Source organism: Oryctolagus cuniculus, chromosome 2 (genome assembly GCF_964237555.1).
Source record: "Oryctolagus cuniculus chromosome 2, mOryCun1.1, whole genome shotgun sequence".
NCBI lineage: Eukaryota > Metazoa > Chordata > Mammalia > Lagomorpha > Leporidae > Oryctolagus > Oryctolagus cuniculus.
In genome coordinates this window covers 12,769,171-12,796,131 of record NC_091433.1, presented here as the reverse complement: position 1 = coordinate 12,796,131, position 26,961 = coordinate 12,769,171, and the positions used below count along the sequence as shown (strand labels likewise).

Sequence of the window (26,961 nt, the reverse complement as noted above, 5' to 3'; positions counted from 1 at the left end):
TGGGAGACCCAGATAGAGTTCCTGGCTTCTGACGCCACTCCTCATTTTTGCCTAGCCCAGTTATATCTGTTATGGTCATTTGCAGGTTAATCAGTGGGTGAAAGATCTCTGTTTCTCCCTGTTACTCCTTCAAATAAATAAATAAATAGTCATTAAAGAAGGGGGAAGTGGGGGAGAAGGCATCTGTATTCCAAATCTACACAAAAGGAATTCTGTTGATTGGTTGTAGCCCCAGGAGGTTAGCAAGCAGTTTACCCATTGAGAGGAACTTGTATGGTCCTGTATCTTACTTCAGTGCTTCAAATAAATTCCACTTCCTGTGTCTGCACTGAAGGAAAGTGTTACGATCTACCAGTTACGCATGCCTGCTGTGGCAGTCACCTCTGCTCTGCCACTTACTTGCTCGTGGGATATTAGTGACATGTCATTAATCCTCTCTGGTGCCTCATTTATCATATGGAATAACAACTGTACTTACCCCATGAGTTATTATGAGAATTTAATGATGTCATACACGAAAGCTCTTGGAACAGTGTGCTTGGCAAGTGGTTAAGTTCACAATAGCTAATTCTGTGACTCTGTGACAGATTCATTTTGGAAGCCACATGCCAGACCATTGTTATACAAACTGATAAGCTCAGTCACTGAGTGCCCCAAAGTGATGAGCATTGAGAAAATACATACATCCCTGTGCCCCAATTTACTTAGTTGATGTTGCATCCCCAAGCAGCACGTTATAGCGAAGTTACTCAGTCTGTACTATTGTGTAAGTACATACCAGAGCCACAAGAGAGCACAAAAAGTTGCATTTATTGTTTCTGACAACTGCATAGTCAACTCTCAGTCTGCTCATGCTTCTAGAATCAAATCTGAAATACAATTTTCTTCTCAATTAAAAACATACATTTTGCAGTGATTAGAAAATTTTCAAAAAAAGTAATCTTAAAAAAATCTTTGCAAAGCAAGATATTAGCTTTACCTTTATAAATTTTTGAATAAAACAAATCAACAATACAAATTTCATTTTGTTCTACATTTTTATATAGACTCTTTTTTACTGCCTTTAAAAGATTTTCATGCATTCATTCAAAAATATTTTGAAGCTCGGTTGTTCAATTTAAGACAAAATAAGAAAACTTTTGAGCATCTGCACTAAGCATCATTTTGACTGAAACGAAGTAAGAACTCTATTAGAGTCCTTGTGGGCCTCCCAGTCATGCCCTTCCGCAGGTAGGGAACCTCATCTTTGTTGGTCATCACACCTGCTATGTCTAAATGTGCCCACTGGGGATGAGTCACGAATTCTTTCAGGAATGCTGCAGCTGTACATGCACCTGCAGATCTGAAGAGAAAGACAAAAAGCATTACTTAACGCTGAATAAAGTCAATGTGTACTGAAAATTTCATTAAGACCCTACATTCTTACTAAGTAGGTTCTATGACTCGACAGCAGAAGTCAAGCTTATAGGACCTATTAAGAAGTTAATCCTGGGGGCTAGTGTTGTGGCAGAGAGAGTTAAGCTGTGGCTTTGATCACTGGCACCCTTTATCAGAGTGCTGATTCCTAGCTGTTCCACTTCTAATCCAGCTTCCTGCTCATGTGCCTAGGAAGGCAGCAGTGATGGCCCAAGTACTTGGGTCCCAGTCACCCATGTGGGAGACCCGGATCGAGTTCCAGGCTTCTGACTTCAGCATGGCCTAGCCCTGGCTGTTTCAGGCATTTGGGAAGTAAATTAGGAGATAACTCATTGTCTCTCTCTTCCTCCCTCTCTTCCTTGCTTCCCCCACTCTGCCTCTACCTTTCAAATAAATGTTTAAAAATGTCTTTGGGGCTAGTGCTGTGGTGTGGTACAACTAAGCCACGGCTTGCACTGCCAACATCCCTATCAGAGTGCTGGTTTCAGTCCAAGCTATTCTGCTTCCAATCCAACTTCCTGCTAATGCAGAAAGGCGGCAGAATAAGGCCCAAGTACTTGGGCCCCTGTACCCATGTGGGAGACTGGGATGGAGTTCCTGGCTCCTGGCTTCAGCCTGGCCCAAACCCAGCTGTTGTAGCCAATGGGGAGTAATTGAAAGATGGAAGAGCTCTCTCTCTGTCTTCCTCTCTTTCTCTGTCAAATCTGCCTTTCAGATAAATAAGTAAATCATTAAAAAAAAAAAAAAAAAGCCCAGAATCACTTTCAGAATATTTATTTTCAGATACAGTATTTTTTTTTTTTTTTTGACAGCAGAGTGGACAGTGAGAGAGAGAGACAGAGAGAAAGGTCTTCCTTTGCCATTGGTTCACCCTCCAATGGCCGCTGCGGCCGGCGCATTGCGCTGATCCGAAGCCAGGAGCCAGGTGCTTCTCCTGGTCTCCCATGGGGTGCAGGGTCCAAGGACCTGGGCCACAGCAGAGGGCTGGCCTGGAAGAGGGGCAACCGGGACAGAATCTGGCGCCCCGACTGGGACTAGAACCCAGTGTGCCGGCACCACAGGCAGAGGATTAGCCTAGTGAGCCGCGGCGCCGGCCTCAGATACAGTTTTTTTTTTTGTTTTTTTTTGTTTTTTTGTTTTTTTTTTTTGACAGGCAGAGTGGACAGTGAGAGAGAGAGACAGAGAGAAAGATCTTCCTTTTGCTGTTGGTTCACCCTCCAATGGCCGCCGCGGCCAGCGTGCTGCGGCCGGCGCACCACGCCTATCTGAAGGCAGGAGCCAGGTTCTTCTCCTGGTATCCCATTGGGTGCAGGGCCCAAGCACTTGGGCCATCCTCCACTGCACTCCCTGGCCACAGCAGAGAGCTGGCCTGGAAGAGGGGCAACCAGGACAGAATCCAGTGCCCCGACCGGGACTAGAACCCGGTGTGCTGGCACCGCAAGGCAGAGGATTAGCCTAGTGAACCGCAGCGCTGGCCTCAGATACAGTTTTAAGCAGTCAGGATAAATTCTAGATTCCCTTTTCCTATGGTAACAAATTTTCATATTTTCTGTCTTCCTCTATTATCATGTGCTTAAAATGATTTCTGTATTTGAAAATACACAGAAATTAGAGGAAACCCTTGAAAACTCAAGACAACAGAAAGTTTACAAGTACTACCTTCAAAGGAAATCAGGTACTTAAGATATTTTCTAAAGGGAACAAAATTTAAAATAGGTATTTTGACAACCAAGAATGATTGTAAAAAAGTACATGAGTACATTTAGCTCATTTTACAGACCTGTATTTTCCTATGTTATTAACATCAGCAAGCTGGCAGTCTACAACCTGTCTTGTATAATGTTCAAAGAGAGGCATCCTCCAGACACGATCCCCCGTTTCAATGCTGGCCTGAAGAAGACAGAGACATGATTGTTGGAAGACTGGGCAAAGAAGGTTCCGGAAAATTAACAGCACTGACTGATTTGCTCCGTGCATGCAGGAAAGAGCTGTTCTAATCTATCCTCTCAAACACGAGAGTATACAACAGGTTTCAAAATTGTTTCAATGTACTAAAAGGTTCATTTAAGGGGCTGGCACTGTGGTGCAGTGGGTTAAACTGCTGCTTACAATACCATCATCCCATATCAGAGTGTCAGTTGAGACGTGGCTACTGAGCTTCAGATCCAGCTCCCTGCTGATGCATTTGGAAAGGCAATGGGAGATGGGACAAGTGTTTGGGTCTACCCAATGCTACCCATGTTGGAGACCATAACAGAGTTTCTAGTTCCTCACTCCTAGCTTTGGCCAGGCCCAGCCCTGGCTGTTGAGGTCATCTGGAGAGTGAACCAGAAGGTAGAAGATCACTCTCTGTCATCTGCCTTTCAAATACAATCTTTAAAAATAAAATAATAGGTTTATGTAAGAATTATACAAGGAATTGGGAATATTGTGGAGCAATCCTACCAATCTGTAGGACATTTGCTAAAATCAAACTAAAATCATATGTTTCAGTTAAAGTGAACAAAAAAAACTGGCGTCCTGTATTGGACACTGGTTTTGTGGGCTTGATTAGGGTAACAGAAGAATCCTGAGGGCAGTCACTTCAGGTGCTGAGCAAACACACACGTAGACCTGCAACACTGAAGATCAGATTCTGAGACAAATGACTTCATTCATTCCTTCCCCATTTACCAACTCGTTCCTCCCTTCTTCGTCCACCAAACTTACACTGAGCACTATCAGGTGTGTTAAAATATTATTACCTGAGACATCAGAGGGCCTACTGCTACCAGGAGAAACATAGTCAAAGACCCACGGTGAAAGTCAGTAAGCAGCAATCCAAGTTGTTATTTCAGAACACAAGTAAATACCACGTGACTCAGCAGAGGGTAAAAGGGGCTGCCTCTAGGAAAACGGACCACAGACTATTCACTGCTGATTTCAATAAAGCTTATTCACCTGTAACTTTGCTGCTTTAAAAAAAAAAAAAAAAAAAAACAACAACAAAAACAACAATGCTGTGGGTGCCATGAAAGAGAGGGACATCTGGTACATGGTGAACCATAGAAGTTCCTGGCTGGCCTGGACGGGGACAAGTTACCTATTACAGAGGGTAGGACAAGATGCCAGATACACAGGGAAGGAGTGTGGGTGAAACCTAAGAGCAGGACTGCAAGCCAACATCAAGAATGTCTGCAGGGACATTCTGTTTGTTCCCCACTGGTGCACAGTAAGCGCCCACTAATTACTTATGAAAGAATTAATGAGCTACCAAGTGGAGCACAGGAGGGGAGGGGGCAACAGCAGAGAGGTGCTGGTTGAAATCAGGGACATAGCTGGGTGTCTCCTTGAGGACTCTGGGGAGTAACAGCATGTGATAACCAGCCAGGGGTAGACAACACAAACAGCTGCAAGGGAGACTGAAGCAGCGCAGTCAAAGAAGAGAACCAGAAGAGAATATTGCAGAAGCCAGAGCCGATGGCATCACGAGATCAGTTCCGTGCTGTGAGTGTGGGGTGATGGGATGGAGATGAGTGCAGGGAGGAAAGGCTGTGAAAGCAGACGAGGGAGACGCGGAGCACGGCAGTCAGAGGACACCCTATCCCTGCCTGCGAATGAGCCAGGGCCAGCTCCCCCAGCAGGTGCAGCTATCCCACTCAGCACACGCACTCATCACCAGGCCTTCCTCCTCACACCCTTTCCCACCTCAGGGATTCCACACCACGGCCCTGTTATTTGTCAGCCACTTCCACAATGTCTTGAGGTTCCTGGAGGAGAGCAGGGTGGCATCACACCCATACTCCAGGAACATTTGTAGAAAACACATTTTAAATCATTAAACCCATTAAATCATTTTAAAACAGGAGTGGAACAAATGAATCATTCCAAAGCCACAATAATTTAGTCATCATCTCCATTAATTGAGGTCTACATAAATTATTCCTACCTTAAATAGCTTCTTCCACAGCCAGGATGAATTGGTGAAGACCCCAGTGGCACCCGACCCCAGGGCTATGTCCATGGCACCTGTTAAGACACAAGCCCTCAGGTCAATGTCAACCTCTCCAGGCAAAATGGGTCCTCTGTTGCTCACACCCAAACTGTGGCCTTGACTGCTACAGGGGTACCTCAGAAAGTTGGGAAAATGGAGTTCAAAGATAAGCTTATTTTGGTGCAAAAATTTTTTGAAATACATATAATTTTTTTTCCCATAATACACCTTTCCACGAACTTTTGGAAAAGCTCTCCTTCTTAGGGCCTAGCACCCTGCCTGGTACAGTGGCGCTCGAGGCAGTCACTGAAAGGAAAAAGCAACAAGCATTCTCACAGGACACTGTGGAGTGCCAGAGGAGACAGCCCTGAAGCAATGATTCCACACATCTAAGGCAGCGTTTCCAAAGTGGGGGAGTTATGTTTAAGTCATAAAGGTCAGCAGTACAGAGCCTCTGTGACTCCTCAACACAGACCGGGGGTGTCATCAGTGACCCCCCCCGACCCCAGCCTTGCCTAGAGCCTACACATTGTAGCTCAAAGTGTTCGTTGAACTGAACAGGAAACCAAAAACCCAGAAGACACTACAATGCCAGCTTTTTTTTTTTTTTTGAAGATTTATTTATGTATTTATTTATTTAAAAGGCAGAGTTACTTAGAGGAAGAGTCAGAGGTCTTCCATCTGCTGATTCACTCCCCAAGTGGCTGAAACAGCAAGGGCTGGGCCAGGCTGGAGAAACCAGGAGCCTAGAACCATACAGATCTCTCACATAGGTGGCAGGGGCCCAAGCACTAGGACCATCCTCCGCTGCTCTCCCAGGTGTGTTAGCAGGGAGCTGGATCAGAAGTGGAGCAATGGGGCTGACAATGCCAGCTTTTAAGCAAGAATCTTGGCGAATGAAATCTGTGGCCTGTAGTTACAGCCACATAGAACAGGGAACATGAACTATTTGCTGCCACACTAAAGACTCACGTGACCAGGGAAAGATTAAAACCAAAAAAGAACAAATGATCTGGATTTTATCTTGAAAGATGCAAACAAACTCCTAGGAAGAGAACCCGTGGATGGAAGATGCTGAGGGCTGGGGCTTTGCAATAAGGCAACATGTCTGTCACCACTTCAGGAATGAATTCACTGCTCTGGAGGCGGTGGTGTCCCAGCCTTCCTTCCCTGAATGCCTGCTCCAGACAGGCACGGGATTAAAAGCATCCTGAAGTTTCCTCCAATCTTCCCAACTCTGTGAGGCAAGCACTGATGCTTGAAGGGCCCAGGAATGCTCACGGCTGACCAACTGGAAAGCAGCGCCGCTGGGGTCACACCCATGCTCTCTTAAAGCTCACGCTCATTTGATATTTTACACTGCACTGTCCGCCAAATGAAGATCTTGCTATCCCTCAAAATGTTTTTGTTGGGGCTGTTGTGTGGTGTAGCTGGTTAAGCCACCACCTCAATGCCAACATCTCATAAGCACATGTTCAAGTTGTGGCTGCTCCTCTTCTAATCCAGCTCCCTGCTAATGTGCCTGGAAAAAGCAGTAGACGATGCCCAAGTCCTTGGGCCCCCACACCCATGTGGGAGACCAAGATGGAGTTCAAGGCTCCTGGATTTGGGCTGGCCCAACCCCAACCATTGTGGCCATTTGGGGAATGAACCAACAGGTAGAAGACCTCTCTTTGTTCCTCCTTCTTTTTGTAACTCTGCCTTTCAAGTAAATAAATACATCTTTTGAAAAAAACATTCTATTTATTTATAACATGAAGTATATAAAGAGCTCAGGGGCAGGCACTGTGGCACAGTGGGTTAAGCTGGAGCTTGGGATGCCCACATCCAATGATCAGAGTGCATGGTTTGAGCCTCAGCTACTCCTCTGACCTAGCTTCCTGCTAACGCACTTGCCGGGCAGCAGATGATGGCCCAAATTCTTGGGTTCCTGCCACCAATGTGGGAGACCAAAATGGAGTTCCTACTTTGGTCTATCCAGCCCTAAATTCTGTAGGCATTTGTGGAGTGAAGCAGCGGATGAAAGATTTCTCTTTGTGTGTGTGTATGTTTACCACCCTCTCTGTAACTCTGTCTTTCAAATAGATAAACAAGACTTTATTTTTTAAAAAAAGTATAGAAAGTTCAGAAAACCCAGTGGTTATAGTTACATTAAATGATTAGTTTAAACAGAAATGAAAATAAAGAAAAACTATTGATGTGGGAATTTGTCACTAATCTTTTTAGATGTGTGCCAAATGGTGATTGTAACAGAAAACATTGCTTTATATCATTTCCCACATCGCTCCACATGAGCTGATCTGGCCCACTTGTTAGCTCTTTTTGTAAAGGTGCAGCCTGGAAAGTTTTGAAACAAGAAGCCCAATATTCACAGCAGGCTGCGACTGCAGAACAATTCCTTCGCTCAGAGATCTTAGAATGCAAACAAAGTGAGCCCGACTGCAGCAACACCCTGTCTTCTGCATCCATGCAACAGATAAGACTTCCTTAAGTGCCTGGTTGACCTGTTAAGGTAGCCGCGTTGATGATGACCTTCGGGTTAAAGGTGTGTGCATAGCAGAGAGCGTCGGCCAGGATGAGCCTCCCCTCGGCATCAGTGTTATCAACCTGCAAAGCAGAGGGTCAAAAAACAAAGGGTGAAAAACACACAGGGATGACAGGACAGGAGTAACAAGTATGAGAACTAGACACACGACAATGTGGGAAAGAGCTGGTGGGACATTTGTTGCTGAGTATGAAAAATGTACTTCTGTCAGAATAGCAATGTATCTAATGTGCAGAGCAAACAGTATTAAGGCTGATGACTTTTGGAGCAGAAACAGATGGAAAACTGCTTTATTTTGCCAAGAATGTGTAACAAGGAGGAGGAAAGATGTCTGAAAACAAATGAGCCTGGGTCCCCAGAGCTGGGCACTGCTGGGACTTCAGCAACCTTCCCTTGATGGCCCCTTCATCTTAGTGGAGGCTCAGTCACTGTGGGCATGTGTGCCTGCATGCACTTGTCACCCGAAGGATCTGTGCCACATCCTGGAGCACGGAGCCCACGAGGACAGCATTTTCTGTCTGAACACACAATAGCAAAACCTCATCGCGGTGCAGGCATATCCAGAAGTCAGTGCTTTCACTGCTTCTCCATGTGCTGCAGGCCTAGCTGTACACGCACAGTCACCCTCTACAGCGCACAGGAAGTGAGAATGAGGTAGGAGAAACATTCCTAAATCCCCATAAGGAAATAATTTTCATGTTGCATGAAAAGCTACTCAGCAACAGAGACACCACCCTCCCTTAACACGAGGGCTCCACACTCATGGCTACCCTGGGATTCCCTGAGGAGGGCCAGCCAGGGCGTGGCACATCTGCCACTCACAAACCTGGATCGTCTTCCCGTTCTTGGCTCTCACCACATCCCCAGGCTTGTTGGCCTTTCCACTGGGCATGTTTTCACAAAGAGGGGCCAAACCTATTGGGAAGAATACACGAAGGAGCATGGGATATGTGGGGCCCAGAGGCACCCCCTTGTGCAGGAGCCCTGTGAGCCAGCAGAAGCACGCCAGACACCAAAGTTAGCATCTCCAGTGACACAGCTGACACTACATGTGTCAGGAACAGGAAGTGCACTTCACCTAGGTAGCATTCTTACAAGAAGAATCTAGCTTGATTCTAATCAAGAAGAAACAGATAATTCCAAATGGTGGAACATCACAAGACTTGCCTGGACCCTTCAAAACTGCCAATATTATAAAAGAAAAACTGGGGAGTAAGGTTCTAGATCAGGGCGGGAACACCCAACCGCAGGCCATGTAAGGCCTATGATATAAATTGGTCTGGCCCTGCCAAGGCAACACAAGGGACCTTGACATTCAATAAATCTATTATCAGGCTAATTTTTTTTTTAAAAGAGATCGATTTATTTATTTGAAAGTCAGCATTACAGAGAAGGGGAGAGAAAGAGATCTTCCACCCACTGGTTCAGTCCCCAGATGGCCCCAACAGCCAGCACTGAGCCAAGCTGAAGCCAGAAGCCAGCAGCTTCCTACAGGTCTCCCACATGGAGAACAGAGGCCATCTTCTGTTGCTTTCCCTGGAGCATTAGCAGGGAGCTGAATCAGAAGTGGAGCAGCCAGGACACAAACAGGAACCCATATGGAATGCCAGCACTGCAGGCGGCAGCTTTATCTGCTTTGCCACAACACCATTTCCAACACTAATTTTTAAGTTGATAATTTTGTATGACCTGTTAAGATGTTATAAATATCCAAATGGCCCTTGGCAGAAAAAAAGGTTTCCCATCTCTGTCCTAGATCAAAGAAAACTAAAGGGATATGGCAGGCAAATATGAGGTGTGATCCTCAATGGCTCCTAGATTTAGAAGGTAAATGTAGGGGCCAGTGTTGTGATGCCAGATATTGGAGTGCTAGTTCAAGATCCAGCTACTCCACTTCTGATCTGGTTTCCTGCTAACACACCTGGGAAGGCAGCAGATGACCCAAGTACTAAGGGCCCCCACCCATGTGACAGACCAAGATGGAATTCCTGATTCCAGCTTCAGCATGACCCATTCTCAGTTGTTGTGGACACTGAGGAGTCAACCAGTGGGTGGAAGATCTCCTTCTCTTTGTCTCTCTCTTTTTGTCACTCTAACTTTCAAATAAATAAATTTAAAAGAAAAAACTAAATATAAAGAGGACATTTTCTATGTGATTGGGAAATCTGAATTAAGTTACTGTGTTTATCTCTGGAAAAGAAAATGATATTGTCATTCCACAGAATGCCCTTTTACTGGGGAGGCATGCCAAATTATTCAGGGGTGACAGGTTGTATCTGCAAGTTAGCTTTCAAAGGGTTCAGCAAAAAAAGTCTAAGATATTAAGGAGGGGAGAGTGCATGCGAGATAGATCTGAAACAGCAATGGCTATGACATTGGCGAGCCATTTAACCAACTCCCCTGCTCCTTCTCCCCCTCCTCTCAAATACGGGGAGCAGCACTGTCACAAACTCCCAGTGCGGAGTCTGGGAGTTTGCATCTTGCAACACTAAGAGTTCCCACGTGTTGAACACTTTGTCCCAGGCCACTTAGCCGGCCACAATCCCACCAGGCACTCTGTGAAAGAGCCTTCCCACCCTCAGGAGCATTTCTCAGTGGACAATGCCTGCCCCCAACTGCTGGGCACTTCTTGCAGAAGCAAAACAAATCGATTCTAGTGACAGCCCACTGGCTGCAAAACACATTTAACGCAATCAACTCAGACATGAAACACTCATCCCAGCTGAACAGTTCCTTCTTGATGAAGAGCTACTAAACAGCCACCTCTTGATCTCCTACTTAGAGGACTCAGTTCTGTCATTTGACTAGATCGCAGCAGCTCTCCAAGCGAGCTCCCTGCTAATGCTCCAGGGAAAGCAGAAGATGGCCCCTGTTCTCCATGTGGGCGACCTGTAGGAAGCTGCTGGCTTCTGGCTTCAGCTTGGCTCAGCACTGGCTGTTGGGGCCATCTGGGGACTGAACCAGTGGGTGGAAGATCTCTTGGTCTCCCCTTCTCTGTAATGCTGACTTTCAAATAAATAAATCCATCTTTTTAATCAATCTCCAAGCGAGCTCAGACTCGTGTGCCCCCTTACCTATCAGATTAATGGGCAAGTTGAGCTTTGCTGCAGACACTATGGCTGAACACACGGTCGCTGCTCCTCCCATGTCTGCTCGCATGAGGTCCATGTTCGCGGAAGCCTTGATGGAGATGCCGCCGCTGTGGGAAACAGGGCCAAGGTGCAGTATTAACGGACAGAACACGGCCCAAATCACGTTCTTACAGCAGAACAAAGAAACTGAGGATTAATGACCATACACAAGCACCACATTCCCACCGAAGAATGCCCAACTTCAAATCCGAGAATCTGAGTTACTTCATATTAAAAGATGCTGTTACAGTCTATATACAACATACAAAACAATTCCAGGGGCGTAGATGATATCTCTGCTTATTTTACTTTCACTGAAGTGAAACTGAAGCAGGGCTGCTGGAAACATGACCACTTCACAGCATCAGTGCTGCACAAATCCCATCTCCGTTTTACCTCATTAACTGCTGCCACCCCACACACGGTCTTCTTGGCAAATGTTATGCATCCATCAGTTTGCGGAGCCTGAGGCTCATGAGCTACTAACAAAAGCCCACAAAGCTCACAGAGGCCTGGGACACTCCTCTCACACCCACAGAAAGAAACACAGAGGACATTTCCTCCCTACACGTGCACAGAAAGTTACCTTGCTGGTGACAAAATACAACCTGGAAGAGGCATGGGCCTGGGGCAGGCGTTGTGGTATAGCAGGTAAAGCCACGGCCTGCGACACCAGCACCGGTTCAAGTCCCAGCTGTTCTACTTCCAATCCAGCTCCCTGCTAATGCTCCTGGGAAAGCAGCAGAAGATGGCCCTAGTGCTTGGGCCCCCACACCAACGTGGGAGACCCAGAGGAAGCTCCTGGCTCCTAGCTTCAGTCTGGCTTGGCCCTGGCCATTGTGGCCTTTTGGGGAGTGAATCAGCAAACAGAAGATCTCTCTCTCTCTCTCCACCTCTCCCTCTCTCTTCGTTACTCTTTCAAATAAATAAATAAATCTTAAAAAAAAAAAAAAAGGCACAGAACCAAGAAACTTACCCAAAGCCTCAGAGACAACACTACAGCGTGAGGGCAGAGTAAGGTTTTAATTAGCAGTTAGCAACAAACAACTACTTCCCCCAAACAGGCTCCTAACTGACTAGGGACCTTCCTGCTGCCAGCGTTTCTAAGTGTCCAGAAGCAACTTGCTTCACAGGCTGGGCACATGGCCAGGGGCTCTGACCCCTAACTGGGAGCTGCTAACTCGCCCAGGCCACTCTGGAGAAGGCTGTGCCCTGTTCTGAGGTCCGCTTTTAACACCAGCAGTGACCAGCGGCATCTGGCTCAGGTTTTGTTCTTTCTCCAACCCACCCATTTCCTCTCTGCTGCATCCTCCCCTGGCTGGCACTACCACCCTCTTCCATTTGGACATTTGCCAGGCTGCTAGTAGGACTTCCTATATCAATCTTCCCTCTTCCACTTCCGTACCCACAGACAACAAATTTTAATTCCCTTCCTCTCAAATCTACCTCAAAAATCTCAGTAGGCTTTTGTTGAGTGAAAAATAATAAACAGATTCTAAGTTTTACAAGAAAATGCAAAGGTGCTATCAAAGGCTTCCTGCAAAGAGCATGGCAAGAGGATGCTTATTACCAGATTTCAAGACTTATCAATGCTTGGGTAATCAACATGCGCATCACAGGGTACTACTGGTGAAAGGACAGTCCAGAGACAAACTCACAATTACCGGTTAATTGATTTTCAACAAAGTACAAAGGTACTTGGTAGTGAAAGGAGAGCATTTTCAACAAAAAGTGCTGAAATAAGTGGATATCCATATAGAAAAATAAAAAGACCTAAAAGCTAAAACTGGAGTGGTCATTGTGTTGCAGCAGTTAAGCCACTGCTTGGGATGCCTGATTCAAGTATTAAGTCCTGACTTTGCTACCAATCCAGCTTCCTGCTAATATGCACCTTACGAGGTAACAAGTGATAGCTCAAGAAAGTGGATTCCTGCCACCCATATGGAAGAACCAGATTGACTTCCAGGCTCCTGGCTTAACCTGGTGCAGCCCCAGCTATTGCAGACATCTGGGGAGGGAAGCGGCAAAAGGAAGGTTTCTATGTCTCTCTCTGTTTCAGTCACTCTGCTACTCAATTTTTTTAAATGAAAATTGAATAAAGTTTTTTTTAAAAAAGCTAAAACTTTAAACTTAAAATCCAGAAAGATTTATAGATGAAAACACAGATGATGGCATAGGCAATGTTTTCTTAGGACAGAAAGAGAACAAGCCATAAAATAAAAAGTCAGCCAATTATACTTTATCAAAATAAAAAACTTCTATTCCTCAGAAGATACTATTTTTTTTTTTCTTTCTTGACAGGCAGAGTTAGACAGTGAGAGAGAGAGAGAGAGAGACAGAGAGAAAGGTCTTCCTTCCGTTGGTTCACTCCCCCCAAATGGCCACTGCAGCTGGCATGCTGCGCTGATCCAAAGCCAGGAGCCAGGTGCTTCCTCCTGGTCTCCCATGTGGGTGCAGGACCCAAGGACTTGGGCCATCCTCCACTGCCTTCCTGGGCCACAGTAGACACCTGGACTGGAAGAGGAGCAACCGGGACAAAATCCAGCGCCCTGACCCGGACTAGAACCCTGTGTGCCGGCGCCGCAGGTGGAGGATTAGTCTAGTGAGCCGCAGCGCTGGCCTAGAAGATATTATTAAACAGTGAGTCCCATACTGGGAAAAAAAGAATTCATAACTGAATAATGTATGATGGAACATTTATATACACAATATGTTTTTTTTAACTATGTAAGAAAAATACTCCTATAAAAAAGGGCCAAAGATTTGAACAAATACCTCCTTAAAGAAGATATACTAATGGTCAATAAGCAAATTAAAAAATGCCTGATATTGGGACAGGCACCATGGTGCACAGGAGGCCTGCATTCTGTGTCAGAGTGCCTGGGATCAAGTCCCACCTCCACTTCTGATCCCGCTTCCTGCTAATGTGGCTGGGAGACAGGAGATAGATGGCTCAAGTGCACGAATCCCTGCCACTCACAAAGGGCCTGGCCCAGCACCTAGACAGATCTCTCTCTCTCTCTTTCTCTCTCTGTTGCTTTGCCTTTCAAATAAATAAAAATGAATAAGTAAACATTAATCCTTTAGGGAAAAGACTTGAATATTAAAAAAAAGATGCCCAACATCATTAGTCACTAGAGAAATGTAGATTAAAACTCAAAGACACATCACTACATACCTACTGGAATGGCTAGAATTAGAAAGTCCAACAATACTAAAAGAACAAACAGAAACCATATACACTGATGGTGGGACTATAAAATGCTAAGCCACTTTGGACAAGTTTGGTAGTTTGTTATAAAGTTAAACTTGTAGTGACTATACAACTCAGCAGTTCCTTTCCTAGGTATTTATCCAACAGAGAGGAAAATGTGTGTACACAAAAGCTTGCAAATGATCATGGCTTTACTCCTCATAGCATAAAACCGAAACAACCCAAAGTTCCATCAATAGATGGGTGCATTAGCAAATTTCGGTATTTCCATATAACAGAATACTCCTCAGTGATACAAAGGCACCTATGAGTGGCATGACCAATAACATGGATCAATCCCAAAGACATGAGGCTGAGACAAGGAGGCAGACACAAGAGATCCCATTTACATGAATTTCTGAAGGAGACAAAACTAATCCACAGAAACAAAGGAAGGACAGGTCGTCTGGGCAGGGGTGGGGTAAATGACTGTAGCCAGCAGACACAACAGCATTTTCTGCAGGTAATGAAATCCTATATGTTCTTGATAGTGGTGGTTGTTGCGTGGGTATACATTTCCTAAAATGTGTTGAACTGAACACTCAGAGCGGGAATTTTACTGTATAAAGAAATCCACTGTCATTCCATCTGCCAGAAACCCTTCAGTTACTGCCAACTGTTCTTGGAACAAAGTCTGAAATCTAACCAGGCCCAGGATGACCAGCTCCTGCTGCCTCTCCATCGGTATCTTGTCCTCTGTCCGGGTCATGCTGTGCTGTGCTGTGCAGCCACACTGGGAAGAATTTAGCCGGCTCTATCCCACCTTACAGCCCTCATCATGCTTCCCACCTTAGAACACTTGTCCCCAGGCCCTGCTGAACCAACCCCTGACCACATTTCAACTAAAACTGACTCCTGCAAGGAAGCCTCCTCTACACTCAAAGACTGTGTGGCAGGCTACCCTGTTAAACATCCTCAGCATAAAATGCATTTAAATTGACAATAAACTTCATCTTGAGCATAACTATTTGCATTGAGGTAAGAGTCCATGACATTAAAAGCACAACATTTAAAAACAGGTTAACTATCACTCTTTAATGTTTATGGGCTGTAATGTTTTTGGAGACACATCAGTATAGTAATATATGCAAACAACTTATGCATTTTTGAATGGCATGTGCTTGGAATCTTTTGCCAATGGGCTACACAGTGAAAACCATCTGAGGACCAATGCTTTAAAGGAGAAAACGTGACCAGTGAGTGGACCACAGGAGAGCACAAGCCGCCAATTCAGGGGGATCATCCCAACAGCCAGCTCTGCCTGTGCCAGGCCTCACAACATCTGCAAGCACTCCTGGAAGGGCTACACCCCATCCCTGCCTCAGATGGTTCCCAGACGGGTGCAGCAGTGCACTGGGGGATGGCAATGTTGAAGCTTCCCCAGCAGCGTTTCCAAAGTAGCCGCCGTAGAAAATGATGCCCAGGAATCAGCACTGCTTCCAAAGGAAATCCAGAAAAAAGGCATCATCTGTACCCTGAGAAGTCCTATAAATACAACAAAAACAAACCCCCAAAACCTCACTAGCACCCAGTTCTTGATTTGGTAGCACCGCTAAAACTAATATTCAGTGTTAAATGCTTTCCATGGGAAATACAAGTATGCTTCAGAAAGTTCATGAAAAAATGAAATAAAATGTGTAAGATATTTTAAATCCAACAAAGCTTTTTTTTTTCCTAAAATAAGTGGATAGTACATATTATAAAAATTACGCATGGAGGGGCCGGCACTGTGGCACAGCAGGTTAAAGCCCTGGCCTGAAGCGCAGGGATCCTATATGGATGCTGGTTCCTCTCCTGGCTGCTCCTCTTCTGATTCAGCTCTCTGCTATGGCCTGGGAAGGCAGTAGAGGATGGCCTAAATCTTTGGGTCCCTGGCCCCACGTGAGAGACCTGGAAGAAGCTCCTGGCTCCTGGCTTCAGATCGGCGCAGCTCCGGCCATTGCAGCCATCTGGGGAGTGAATCAGTGGATGGAAGACCTCTCTCTCTGTCTCTACCTCCCTCTATAACTCTGTCTTTCAAATAATTAAAATAAATCTTTAAAAAAAATTCATGGATTTCAAAAATCTTCTATACCAAAATAAACTCATACTTTTAATTCCATTTTCCCACAAATATTTTGAAGTACCCTTACAATGAAATATATCTTTTCAAACCTGAAATAACCAGAGACAGTTTTCAATTCTAAGGAATACTCACATCTTAGTAATAGTGGGAGCAAGACTACTCAGCTAATAGTTATCTTCAGCAAGCAAAAAGAAGGCAGCACAATCCAAACAACTGCTTGCCTCTGTGTGCAAAATCTCTAGTAGCCACAGCGCACGATGCAAAGATTCTGAGACATTTCAGACAGACCTGATTCTGACTTCCAGCTCTATTTATCAGTTATGAGGCTTGAACAAATTCTTGGACCCCTCTCAAATGTCCTTACCTACACAATGTCTATAATACTTACCTCACAGGAGCAAGATTAGGGTTAGCAGATGTAAAATGCTCAAGCAATAAGCATGTTATAAGTGGCAGTGTATCACTAACAGTGATACATGATTCAACCAAAGGACATGCTTCTGAATCAAACTATGAATTAAATAACACGGTGTATGCAAAGTGTTGGCCAGAATACAAAGGACAGAAACCGCAAAGAAGTACCTGTCAAAGGTGATTCCCTTCCCCACAAACACCAGGGGCGGATCATCTGCTTTGGGGCTGCCTGTGTAGTGAATTTCCAAGAAGACTGGAGGCTCGTCAGATCCTTTGGCCACACTTAGGAATGATCCCATTTCTTGTTCTTCTATCCAGGACTTGGGTCTACAGGGCAGAAAAGGGGAAAAAGCACATAGGCGGTTACCTTTATTTCAAAATAACTTAGCAAAAAAATCTCATCAGAGTGTTAAAAAGTAAACTATAACAAGCTTTGAAAATAGAGATGCAGGTTAAGATCCCAATGATCACTTCCTATTATTTGCTCTCCATATATTCTTGGGCAGTCATTTGATTCTGAGCCTATTTCATCTATAAAATGAGGTCAGTGATTCCTCCATCAAAATATTATAGAATCACCAAGGGAAAACATGCACAGTACTCAATACAAGGTCCAGTAATAGTGTGGAGTTAATGAAAGAAATCAGAGTGCCGGTTTGAGAGAGTACAGGCTCCTCTGCTTCCAATCCAGCTCTTTGCTAATGCATCTAGAAGGCAGTGGAAGATGTCCTGAGTACTTGGTCCCCTGCCACTCACCGGGGAGAGCTGGATGAAGTTCCTAACTCCTGGCTTTGGTCTCGCCCAGCCCTGGCTGTTGGGACCACTTGAGCAGGGAACCAGCAGATAGAAGATCTGTCTCTCCCTTTTTCTCTGATACTCTATTACTTTTGTTTCCCCCTAACCTCAGATGTATCTAAAGGTTTAATTTAAAGATGAATCAACATGCTCTGAGACCCTAAAAAAATTCTTAAAGATACTTAAGGGGCCCAGGACTTTATCGTCAGTATTTCTTTTTTTCTTTTTTTTTGACAGGCAGAGTGGACAGTGAGAGAGAGAGAGACAGAGAGAAAGGTCTTCCTTTTGTTGTTGGTTCACCCTCCAATGGCCGCCACGGCCGGCGCGCTGTGGCTGGCGCATCGCGCTGATCCGAAGCCAGGAGCCAGGTGCTTCTCCTGGTCTCCCATGCGGGTGCAGGGCCCAAGTACTTGGCCATCCTCCACTGCACTCCCGGGCCATAGCAGAGAGCTGGTCTGGAAGAGGGGCAACTGGGACAGAATCTGGTGCCCCGACCGGGACTAGAACCCGGTGTGCCAGCGCTGCAAGGCGGAGGATTAGCCTATTGAGCCACAGCGCCAGCTATTGTTGGTATTTCTGAGAAGCACAAAGTAACCAATCAACATACAAACCAACAGAGATACATTCCACTGACAGGAATAAAATATCCTAGTTTCTACTTTGTTTAGAATTGCTGGAATTCTTTCTTTTCACTGTTGTCACACTGTTTCTTACAGTTCCCATCATGGTGGGAGACGTCTCATAGAGGCAAGGGAAAGGACTTAGTTCTCACTTGATAAGCATAGGTACAGCTGGAGTGCCAGGATGGAAACAGACCTAGGCTCGGGATACCAATGGGCTTTGTTCTGATTTTACTGTACAGTAACTAGGCCCAGAGGGAAATCCTGTACTCCTGGACAGACCAGCAGCAACCATAGGCAGGGGTACTCCTCCAGCACCCGCCTATCCGTGTTAAATGACACATAGTGTTAAGAGTCTTACACCACTGTGAGATGGCCAACAAACTTCAAAGGGAAAACAATATAAAAATGGAAGCAACTACAATAAAAAACAATCACTTCAAAAGAAACAAGGCTGCACAATGAAGGCATTTATGATCACAACCTTGGTACCTGGTGTTTTATTAAGGTGCTGCCCTTCTGAAACAGCTGTCCACATATCTTTGATGTGCACCCACCTACACTACAGAGGGTTTGCTGCAGCTGCGTCTGTTTGATGAGTTACTCCACCCACATATCCAGCGTGCTCTCTGGCCGAACTCTTCCCTTTGGTCGGCCACAAACCTTTCAGTTTTCCAAGGGGACACCATGCACCTGCTTCCTCACCTGGAACACCCAACCCCAGTCTTCCTTGATAACTTGTGAGGACACTTCAGGACTCTGCCCAGGCTCCACACCCTCGGGCAATCCTCCCCTCCCTAAGCAGCCCACTTACCTGCCCATTCCTTCCTGTGAGGATGCAGACTGTCACTGTGCATACATCTTTGCTAAATTCCCAGGCATGCCAGGTTCTACCTGCAGGGCAATGTCTGCTGACACCAAGTAGCTCTGATGTCTCCTCAAGTAAGACAAGGAAAGTCTCTGAGCCTAAACATTGGTACAGACTACGGCTACACTGACCACTCCAGAAACTCTACCAAGCTCTAAGTTGTGTGTTTTCTACAATTCACAAGATTGTCTTCATTGTCTAGACCACCAGGCCTTTCCCGAAAAATGTGAATGCTAATCACAATTAGGTACTGAAGATTTCTTTTAAATAGAAATCCTTTGAGAAACAACTCTGCTAATGAAAAAAATCTTTAGGTAAAGCAAATATCTGCCAGTTTCTTTTAATTATACATCCTCAAATGCTCAGACATGGGTTTGCTGGAAGGGTTGTGGGGAGATCCCAGGCAAGCAAAAGAACCTGGAGGAGTCTTTTAGGTCCAATACCCCAGCCACTGATCAGTGCAGGGCAGAAATTCCCTCTCCACACAGAGGTAGGCCTATGGCATTCTTATCCACCTCACAAAGTACTAAGACAGGAAGAACGCACCAAACCAATGCTCCTCGAAAAGTCAGTGAGTTAACATCCAGCCCAGCAAGTCAACTCCTGGTGATGTACCCATGAAAACACATCCACACAAAAACTCATAGGCAAGTGCTCCAAGCAGCGTTACTCACAGCAGCCAGAAGGTGGAACTGAAGGCTCTGGGGGACAGGGAAATGAGGTGCTGGAATGTTCTAAAACTGACTGTGGTCACGGCATGTGACTGAGACTGAATGGCACACTTTACCTGGTGAGCCGCACAGGCTGAAGCCAGGGGAGAATGCAGTGTGAAGCCACGGCACTCACTCAAAATCAAAAGACAGACCCTCAGACATAGCCTGATCCCCGCCTGCACGTGACTGCTGGAGGGTCTTGCGTTCCTCGCCCCAACAGCAAGGGAACTGTGTTTTAGGATGCTGGAGGGTGCTTCTGGCTGCAACATCCTATCAGTCAACGACACAGCCCCAGATTACCTGATGTGGACCTTTGTTTTATCACTAGCATCTTTGAGTTTCTTCTCAATAATTTCTGCAAATCTGGTGGGTGTCATCTCGTTGGCTGGAGTCTCCATCAACTGGCGGGCCAAGTTCTGCCCAGAAGCAAACAGCACTCCTTTCTGCCAGGCTGCCTGGTCACCGCTGGGGAAGAGGGCACACGAGTCACGTCAACACCCCTCGAGTAAGAGCCAACTTGGTTATGCTCAGTATGGCGAGCAGGCAAGGAAGGGTTTGGGGATCACAGGGGTTTCCCACACACGCAGAGAGCCAAGAGCACAGCTTGGGGACAGTTAGCAGTGAAGGCTCCCACTCCAAAGGCCACGCAGTCAGAAGGCCAGGGCCACCCGCATCTCAGTCTCCTTCCATCACCTTCCATGCAGCTTCGCAGTCACCACCGTCTTCTTTTTCTGCTTCAGGTCGTCGTACTCATAGAGGCCCAGCACGGCCCCTTCTGCAGCGGCCTGGGCGTCGCCACAGGGATCCACCTCCACGTAAGACAGCTCCAGCTCCTGAATCTGCCGGCACCCCGCTTCCGAGGGGGTACAGGAAGCAGAAAATTGTAGTCAGTCAAAGCGCAGAAGACAGCGGTGCACCATGCTGGGGTAATGACTGCACCGGGCTGCAGATGCCCGTGCCCACGCCCAACTGCTCTGCACCTCCCTGACCTCTTCTGCAAAACAAGGATTTGGGCAGAGGTGAGGACAGTGGACAAGGACTTGGGTGGAGATGAGGACAGTGGACAAGGACTTGGGTGGAGGTGAGGACAGTGGACAAGGACTTGGGCAGAGGGAGGACAGCGGGCGAGGACTTGGGTGGAGGTGAGGACAGTGGGCAAGGACTTGGGTGGGGATGAGGACAGTGGGCAAGGACTTGGGTGGAGGTGAGGACAGTGGGCAGGGACTTGGGCAGAGATGAGGACAGCGGGCGAGGACTTGGGTGGAGGTGAGGACAGTGGGCATGGAGGCCCTCGGGAAGGGGCAGCTGTGCCTGGTATTGTAGCTGACACACTAGTGGTGCCTGAGGACCCCCGCCCCCCTACCCTCCCATCCCTGCATCATAGGAGCCTCCCAAGTTAAAAGTGGCAGAGAAAGGGTGACTTTGAAATTAAACTCAAGGAACTCAGCAAAGTCCATTATTAACACAGCGCTTACTAACATCAGGTCAGCCAAAACCCCCACGCAAAGTTATAAAATAACCACTTCACATGAACTTTGACAGTAAACTTCACAAGCATTTCTGAAACACACAGGGCCAAAGACTGATAAAGCGTGCCCTGACTGCTTCAGAGAGGAAAGCATCTTTGAACCCCACGCGCGCATGGCAGAGGCGTCCCTGGCACCCACCCCCACACTTTCATGCCATTGCCAGGACCACCTGGGACAGGACAAGCACTCACTCTCTGCTTCCACCATCTCCAATTTGTAAATATGAGCACTCTGAGTTATTTAAAGTCTGAGCCACTACAGGGTCACATTACACATTACAAAGGAAGAAACCTACAAACCACAACTTAACACAGATATGATGACAGTGACCAAAATTCCCAACCATGGAGATAAAAATATTAAAACTAAAACCTCAGGAGCTAACTGTGGGCTTCTACTCTAAGGTCAAGCACATCCAGTGATGGGAAGTGGATTTTTTTTTGTGAAGATGAGTATGCTAAGGGTGTTGATGACGATTAAGGGGACAAGAAAAGAGGCAGAGAAACTTTAAGAAAAGAGATACAAGTGGACTTGGAAGGCTGTTAAGAACTGTCATGGACACTAAATCAAAAGTAAAATAACCTGCAACAGCAGCTCTGATGTTTTCCTTCCCTTCATGCCAGTTCTCCTGGTCGTGGACTCCAGCTGCCTTCTTGCCAAGGCCGACGATCACCACACTGGGGAAGTCCTGTTCCACAAATTCACCAGATCAGCCACTTTATTCTACAAGTGCCCATTTCCCACAGGCAAGGGAAGGCTCACTGACTTCCCGCTGTGAAATCCGGGTTTCTTTTTTCTTTTTTTTTTTTTTTTTTAATGTTTGGTTTTCATCTACTTGAAAGGTAGAGTGAGAGAGAGATCTTCCACTCACTGATTTACTTTCCAAATGACTGCAATAGCCAGGGCTGAGCCAGGTTGAAGTCAGGAGCCTGGAACTCCATCTGGGTCTCCCATGTGGGTGGCAGGGACCCAGGTACTTGAGCCATCATTTACTGCCTCCCAGGATGCTCACTGGCAGGAAGCTGGATCAGAGGAGGAGGAGCTAGAAGCCAGGCACTCTGATAAGGCAGGTGGGTACCTCAAGCAGTGGCTTAAGCTGCTGAATCACAGCACCCACCCTTGGTGTGTTTTTTCTATTTTTTTAAATCTTTGTGTCTTGGTAAAATTTTACGACTTGTGTGTTTGAAAAGTATTGATAACCCTGCAAATAACACAATGCCAGAACTGAACAAAACCTTCAGACTGAGGAACACAAGACAGGCAGGACTTTAGGATAGTGATAATAACACTTTTCAATCTTATATAACTTAATCCTAGAATAAAACTATATATCCTAATACCAAAGTTTTAGCACAGCGAGGCAGCCATAGTACTTGTCACACCGTAGGTGTAACCACACAAACACTATCTTCATCTCATACCTGATGCAGACCATAAAAGGTTCGGGTTTTGCCTGCCTTCAGAGGCGGTCCAGATCTAAAACAAGAGGAAATAGTTGCTTTAAAAATTATACTTTGCATTACACATTGTTTACATGTATGGAAGTATCATACTGTACCCCATAAATATGTACAAATATCACATGCTGTTCGAAGTGAAATATATTTGACAAGGTACAGGTTGCTTTGCTTACAAGTGGCATGCAGCTGCCTTAAAGCACTGTCACAGCGTCTGCCACTGCTCCCGTGGATTAGCTTCACCCACGGTTTTCTCCAAATAGAGACCGACCTCATGCCAGATCTCTCAGATGCAGCACTTCTAATTCTGGCTCAAAAGTTATTTACAAATTTTTGCATGAGATTTAACCCAAATTTATTCGAAAACAGCAAAGGAAAGCAATGCTCTGGGTAGGTGATGTGCAGCTACACAGAAGATTTAAGCCATGGATGACTGCAAAACTGAATCAATCTTAAACCTTTCCAATAAAAGACACACAACACCAAAACCTCTGTGGTCCAAAGTGGCTAACTGGATGGCACTGGTCTGGTTTAGAGATGTTCCCTTCTGAGGGGGAGCTACCTCCAGGAAACTAGGCAATTTCCAAACAAAATAGATCCAAGATTGTAGCCAGACCCGGGGCACTGGCACTGCAAGCCACAGTCATTGGCTGGAAGGCTAGGGTGCTCTATACTCTGACAGGCTGGCTTTGGACTAATGGACTAACCAGGGCACCTGAGAAGCTCTGTTGGTGAAAGACTGGTAATTGAGAAGAAATCAAATTCCGTTAGCCACTGATTAGATAATGACTAGATGGCACCTTTTAAATTCTGATAGGTGATCTATAATCTACATCCTGATTGTTGTGGTACTTATGTGGTACTGTTTCAGCCAAATGTGGCCTATGAGTCTAGTGTTATCCTACTTTCTCTGGACCCTGGCTGATGGGGAGTGGCTGGAATCTCAGGCCCACCCTGACTGACGGAATCAGACAGAATCTGCTTTCTAACTACATCCCAGCTGATTCTCTTGTACTTTAACGTCTGAGAATTCCTTGACACTCCAGGCATGCAATAAAAGAGCAGAGCCCTTGGTTGTCTCTGACTATTCTAGGGACGCTCCCAAAAGCAAAGGGGAGCTAAAGGAGGTGGAAGCTGTAGAGAGGCAGCCAGGGAGGATGCAGGCAGGCAAAGTGATTGGGCCGGGGGTAAGCTGAGGAAATCCGGGACTTTCCAGATCCTTCTGTGTCAGTCGTTCACAATGGGTTTTTGACTGGACTGGAAATTGTCTGACTTCCCAGAAATGCGACCCACCCACAATGTAATATAAATAAGTGCCGGAGATACATACTTTCACTTTCATTGGGAGGTTTCTGGCCAAGGGACTTCTGTCATCATATCTACTTACAATAAAGCATAAGAAACATTCTCCTTCAATTTGCAACCAGAAACCACAGGTAACACTTACATGCTCACAATTTCTCTCAGCTTTCCAGCCACCAATTTGTTAAAATTCTCTCCTGCACTTGTGAACTGTGGCACATCATCTTCTTTGTCTTTGGAATAGATTCCTAAAACAAGGCCCTGAGAGCAAGCCAAAAAGATGAATTTCATTAGAGGAGATCCCTTACAGGGGCTCAGGGATGCCCAGATTCCAGAAGGAACAAATCATCCCACCCAACTGCGTCCCCAAGGACAGAGGGACAGAGGGATGAAGCTACATTTGCTCCCTGCCTCAGTGCTTCAAATCTCTGCCAAGCACAACTGGCATCACCGTCCACCCCGGACCTTGTCCTGGATCTTTCTGGTCACCCCCAGGAAAGGGCTTCACTTTCAAACAAAGCAGAAAGGTGTTTTGCTTAAGAACCCATCTGTCACCAAGTTAGACCCTGGGGGGCTGCAGACAGGACACCTCCAAAGCTGTCCCTCTCATGCAGACTAATTTTGAGCTGAACACATTTGGAATCGGCAGCAAGGGCTCCACAGCTTCCTCTTTTCTACCTAAAAGCAGGTCATAAAGTTTCCCAGGAGAGAACATTCTTATCACCAGAGCCTGGGAGCTGACACTGAAGTGGACCTGTAAAACGAATGTACTAAAATAACCCTCACTTTCCATTAGCCTCTCCCATTCATTTCCTAGTCACTGCCCCACAGTTCACTGCCTGCTCCCAAGCTCCTTTCCTTGGTGTGCTACATCCCCACATTTTATTGTTTTTTCTTTAAGATTTACAAGCTTTTGGGTTTCAGTTTCCTTTTGCGGACCTATACATGCACATAAAAATAACAAATGTGCATGACTTTCCTCCTGTTATTATGTGCCATGTCAGGGCAGAGGGAAGATTTTTCCTCCCCTACAATCCTGTGGCTGTAATACCCGGACGACTCAGGGAGAAGACAAAAAAATCAGGCAGCCCTGTACTCGCAGCTTCTACCTCTGAGCCTCTGAGGATTCAACCCAGCACAGGTCAGGAATATTCGAGGAAATAAAAAAAAAAACAAAAAACAAAAAACAAAAAAAAAACAAAAACAAAAACTGCAGCTAGCTTCCCTAAACCATGCAACTGTTGCCACAGCATTTACACTGTATCAAGTACTACAAGTAACCTAGAGATCACTTAAAGCATACAGGAGGCTGGATGCAAACACCACATTACCGTTCATATATGAGCACTGTGGATTTTTGCTATCTGCAGGAGTCCTGGAGCCAGGACCCTGGGAATACTGGGCTACTGCCGTGTGCAATTCAGGGAGCACTGGGTGGCTGGCCAGCATCTATTCCAAAGTCCCAGCCCCAAACACCTTAAGTACAGACGCAAACTCAGGACTTTTGGTGGCTTCCAGAACATTTCGTTTGCCTTCCGGTGACTGATGTGGGAAAAGTCCTCCTCCCGCCTGACAGGTAAGAAAGAGACCTGGTGTGCCACGCCAGCCCCGTGGGGAGACTGAGCCAGAATCCACGAGCCTCTGCTGCCAGTCCCCGATCCTTGCCACAGACCTAGACTGTCCTTTTCGACCATATCTGGTCCTTCTCCTCCACCAAACAGGCTTCCGGGGCATCGCTCATTTCCCAAGCCTGCCCGCCCCCGGGGACTCCACGGCATCCCCTGGGGAGCTGCGGAGACAGAGGAGGGGACACTGTTCCTGGGCACAGCGTTGGGAAGAGACCCGGGCGGGATGGCGGACACGCCTGCAGCGGCCCCGAGCTCAAGCCCGGTCTTCGCGCTCCTGCTCCGGTCCCCAGCCACGACGCCCGAGCCCGTGATCCTCCCACGGAGCCGCCCCCTTCCCCAGAGCCCCTCGTGAGGGCCCGGAGCGCCGCAGCGGGGAGGTCCTCCGGGGCCTCGGAAGACACGTCCTCCAAGCTCTGCGGCGACAGGGACACGCAGGTCCCGGCCGGGGGAGGGCGAGCGTCCGCGGCGAGACAGACGGCTGGGGACGTCCTCCCCCGCCCCGCAGCCCCCGAGCGCGCCGCCGCCTCTCACCTTGGTCATGTCTGCGGTGACGAGACCCCGACCCCACGATCGCCTCACTCCCAGACGCCGGACGGCGACTCTGCCTGCCGCCGGAAGAGGCAGCCAGAACATCTTCCCAGCTCTGCCCCCTGCGCCGCCCTTCAGAGAGCACGTGGCGCGCGGGGGGCGGCGCGCGCACCGACAGGAGGTGGCCGGGGCCGGACGGGCGCGCGCGTCCGAGGCAGGACAGGCGCCCGGGGGCGGGCCACAGGGTCGGAGGGGGCGCGCGGGGGCGCGCGTGCGCGCGCGGGCCGACTTGGAGATGTGGAGCTTGAACGCGCGGCTACGGCGGGGCGCACGCGTGCCGGCGTGCGCGTGCAGGCTAGAGAGAAGGGGCGGGGTTCCCGGAAGGAGCCGGACAGGCCTCCCAAAGGGGGCGGGGCCTCTCTTGCGACACCCGAGGGGCGGGGCTGGAGGCGGGGCCGCGTCTCTAAGCGGGCGTGAGCGCAGCGCTGGGGAACCCGCGGCTGGGGCGAGGCGGCGCCTGAAGCCGCGGGCCTTATGCTGAGTGCACCTGCTGCGTGGGGAAGGCACGCCCGCGGAGCGATTTTTTTTTTTTAATTCCTGTCCTTTTGAACTTTATTCTGGTCCAAGAATGCAAAACCGACAAGGGCAGTTGAGCCCTGTCTCTCTCTCTCACTGTCCACTCTGCCTGTCAAAAATAAAATAAAATAAAATAAAAAAGAAAAGG

General features: G+C 47.1%; 1 protein-coding gene across 1 annotated transcript; it reads right to left on the bottom strand.

Annotated features, from left to right (window-relative positions):
* Positions 1-791: 791 nt before the first annotated feature.
* On the bottom strand, positions 792-26,466 carry LAP3 (leucine aminopeptidase 3). Its single transcript, XM_002709366.5, has 13 exons — positions 26,241-26,466; positions 24,227-24,342; positions 22,744-22,798; positions 21,905-22,010; positions 20,487-20,646; positions 20,094-20,258; positions 16,966-17,124; positions 11,009-11,133; positions 8,761-8,849; positions 7,894-7,996; positions 5,345-5,424; positions 3,197-3,306; positions 792-1,342 (listed from the first exon to the last, which is right to left on the bottom strand). Exons 1-13 carry the CDS (start codon positions 26,340-26,342, stop codon positions 1,153-1,155), a joined length of 1,560 nt encoding a protein of 519 aa, XP_002709412.1. The 5' UTR covers positions 26,343-26,466; the 3' UTR covers positions 792-1,152.
* Between the last annotated feature and the right edge of the window lie 495 nt (positions 26,467-26,961).

Coding starts and splice junctions, on each gene's coding strand:
- LAP3 (XM_002709366.5), bottom strand. CDS start 26,342: ATGTTCTGGCTGCCTCTTCCGGCGGCAGGCAGAGTCGCCGTCCGGCGT. Junction 22,011..22,743: donor CCTTTTATGGTCTGCATCAG/GTATGAGATGAA, acceptor TTTGTGGAACAG/GACTTCCCCAGTGTGGTGAT. Junction 20,647..21,904: donor CATCAGAGCTGCTGTTGCAG/GTTATTTTACTT, acceptor CCCCCTCGGAAG/CGGGGTGCCGGCAGATTCAG.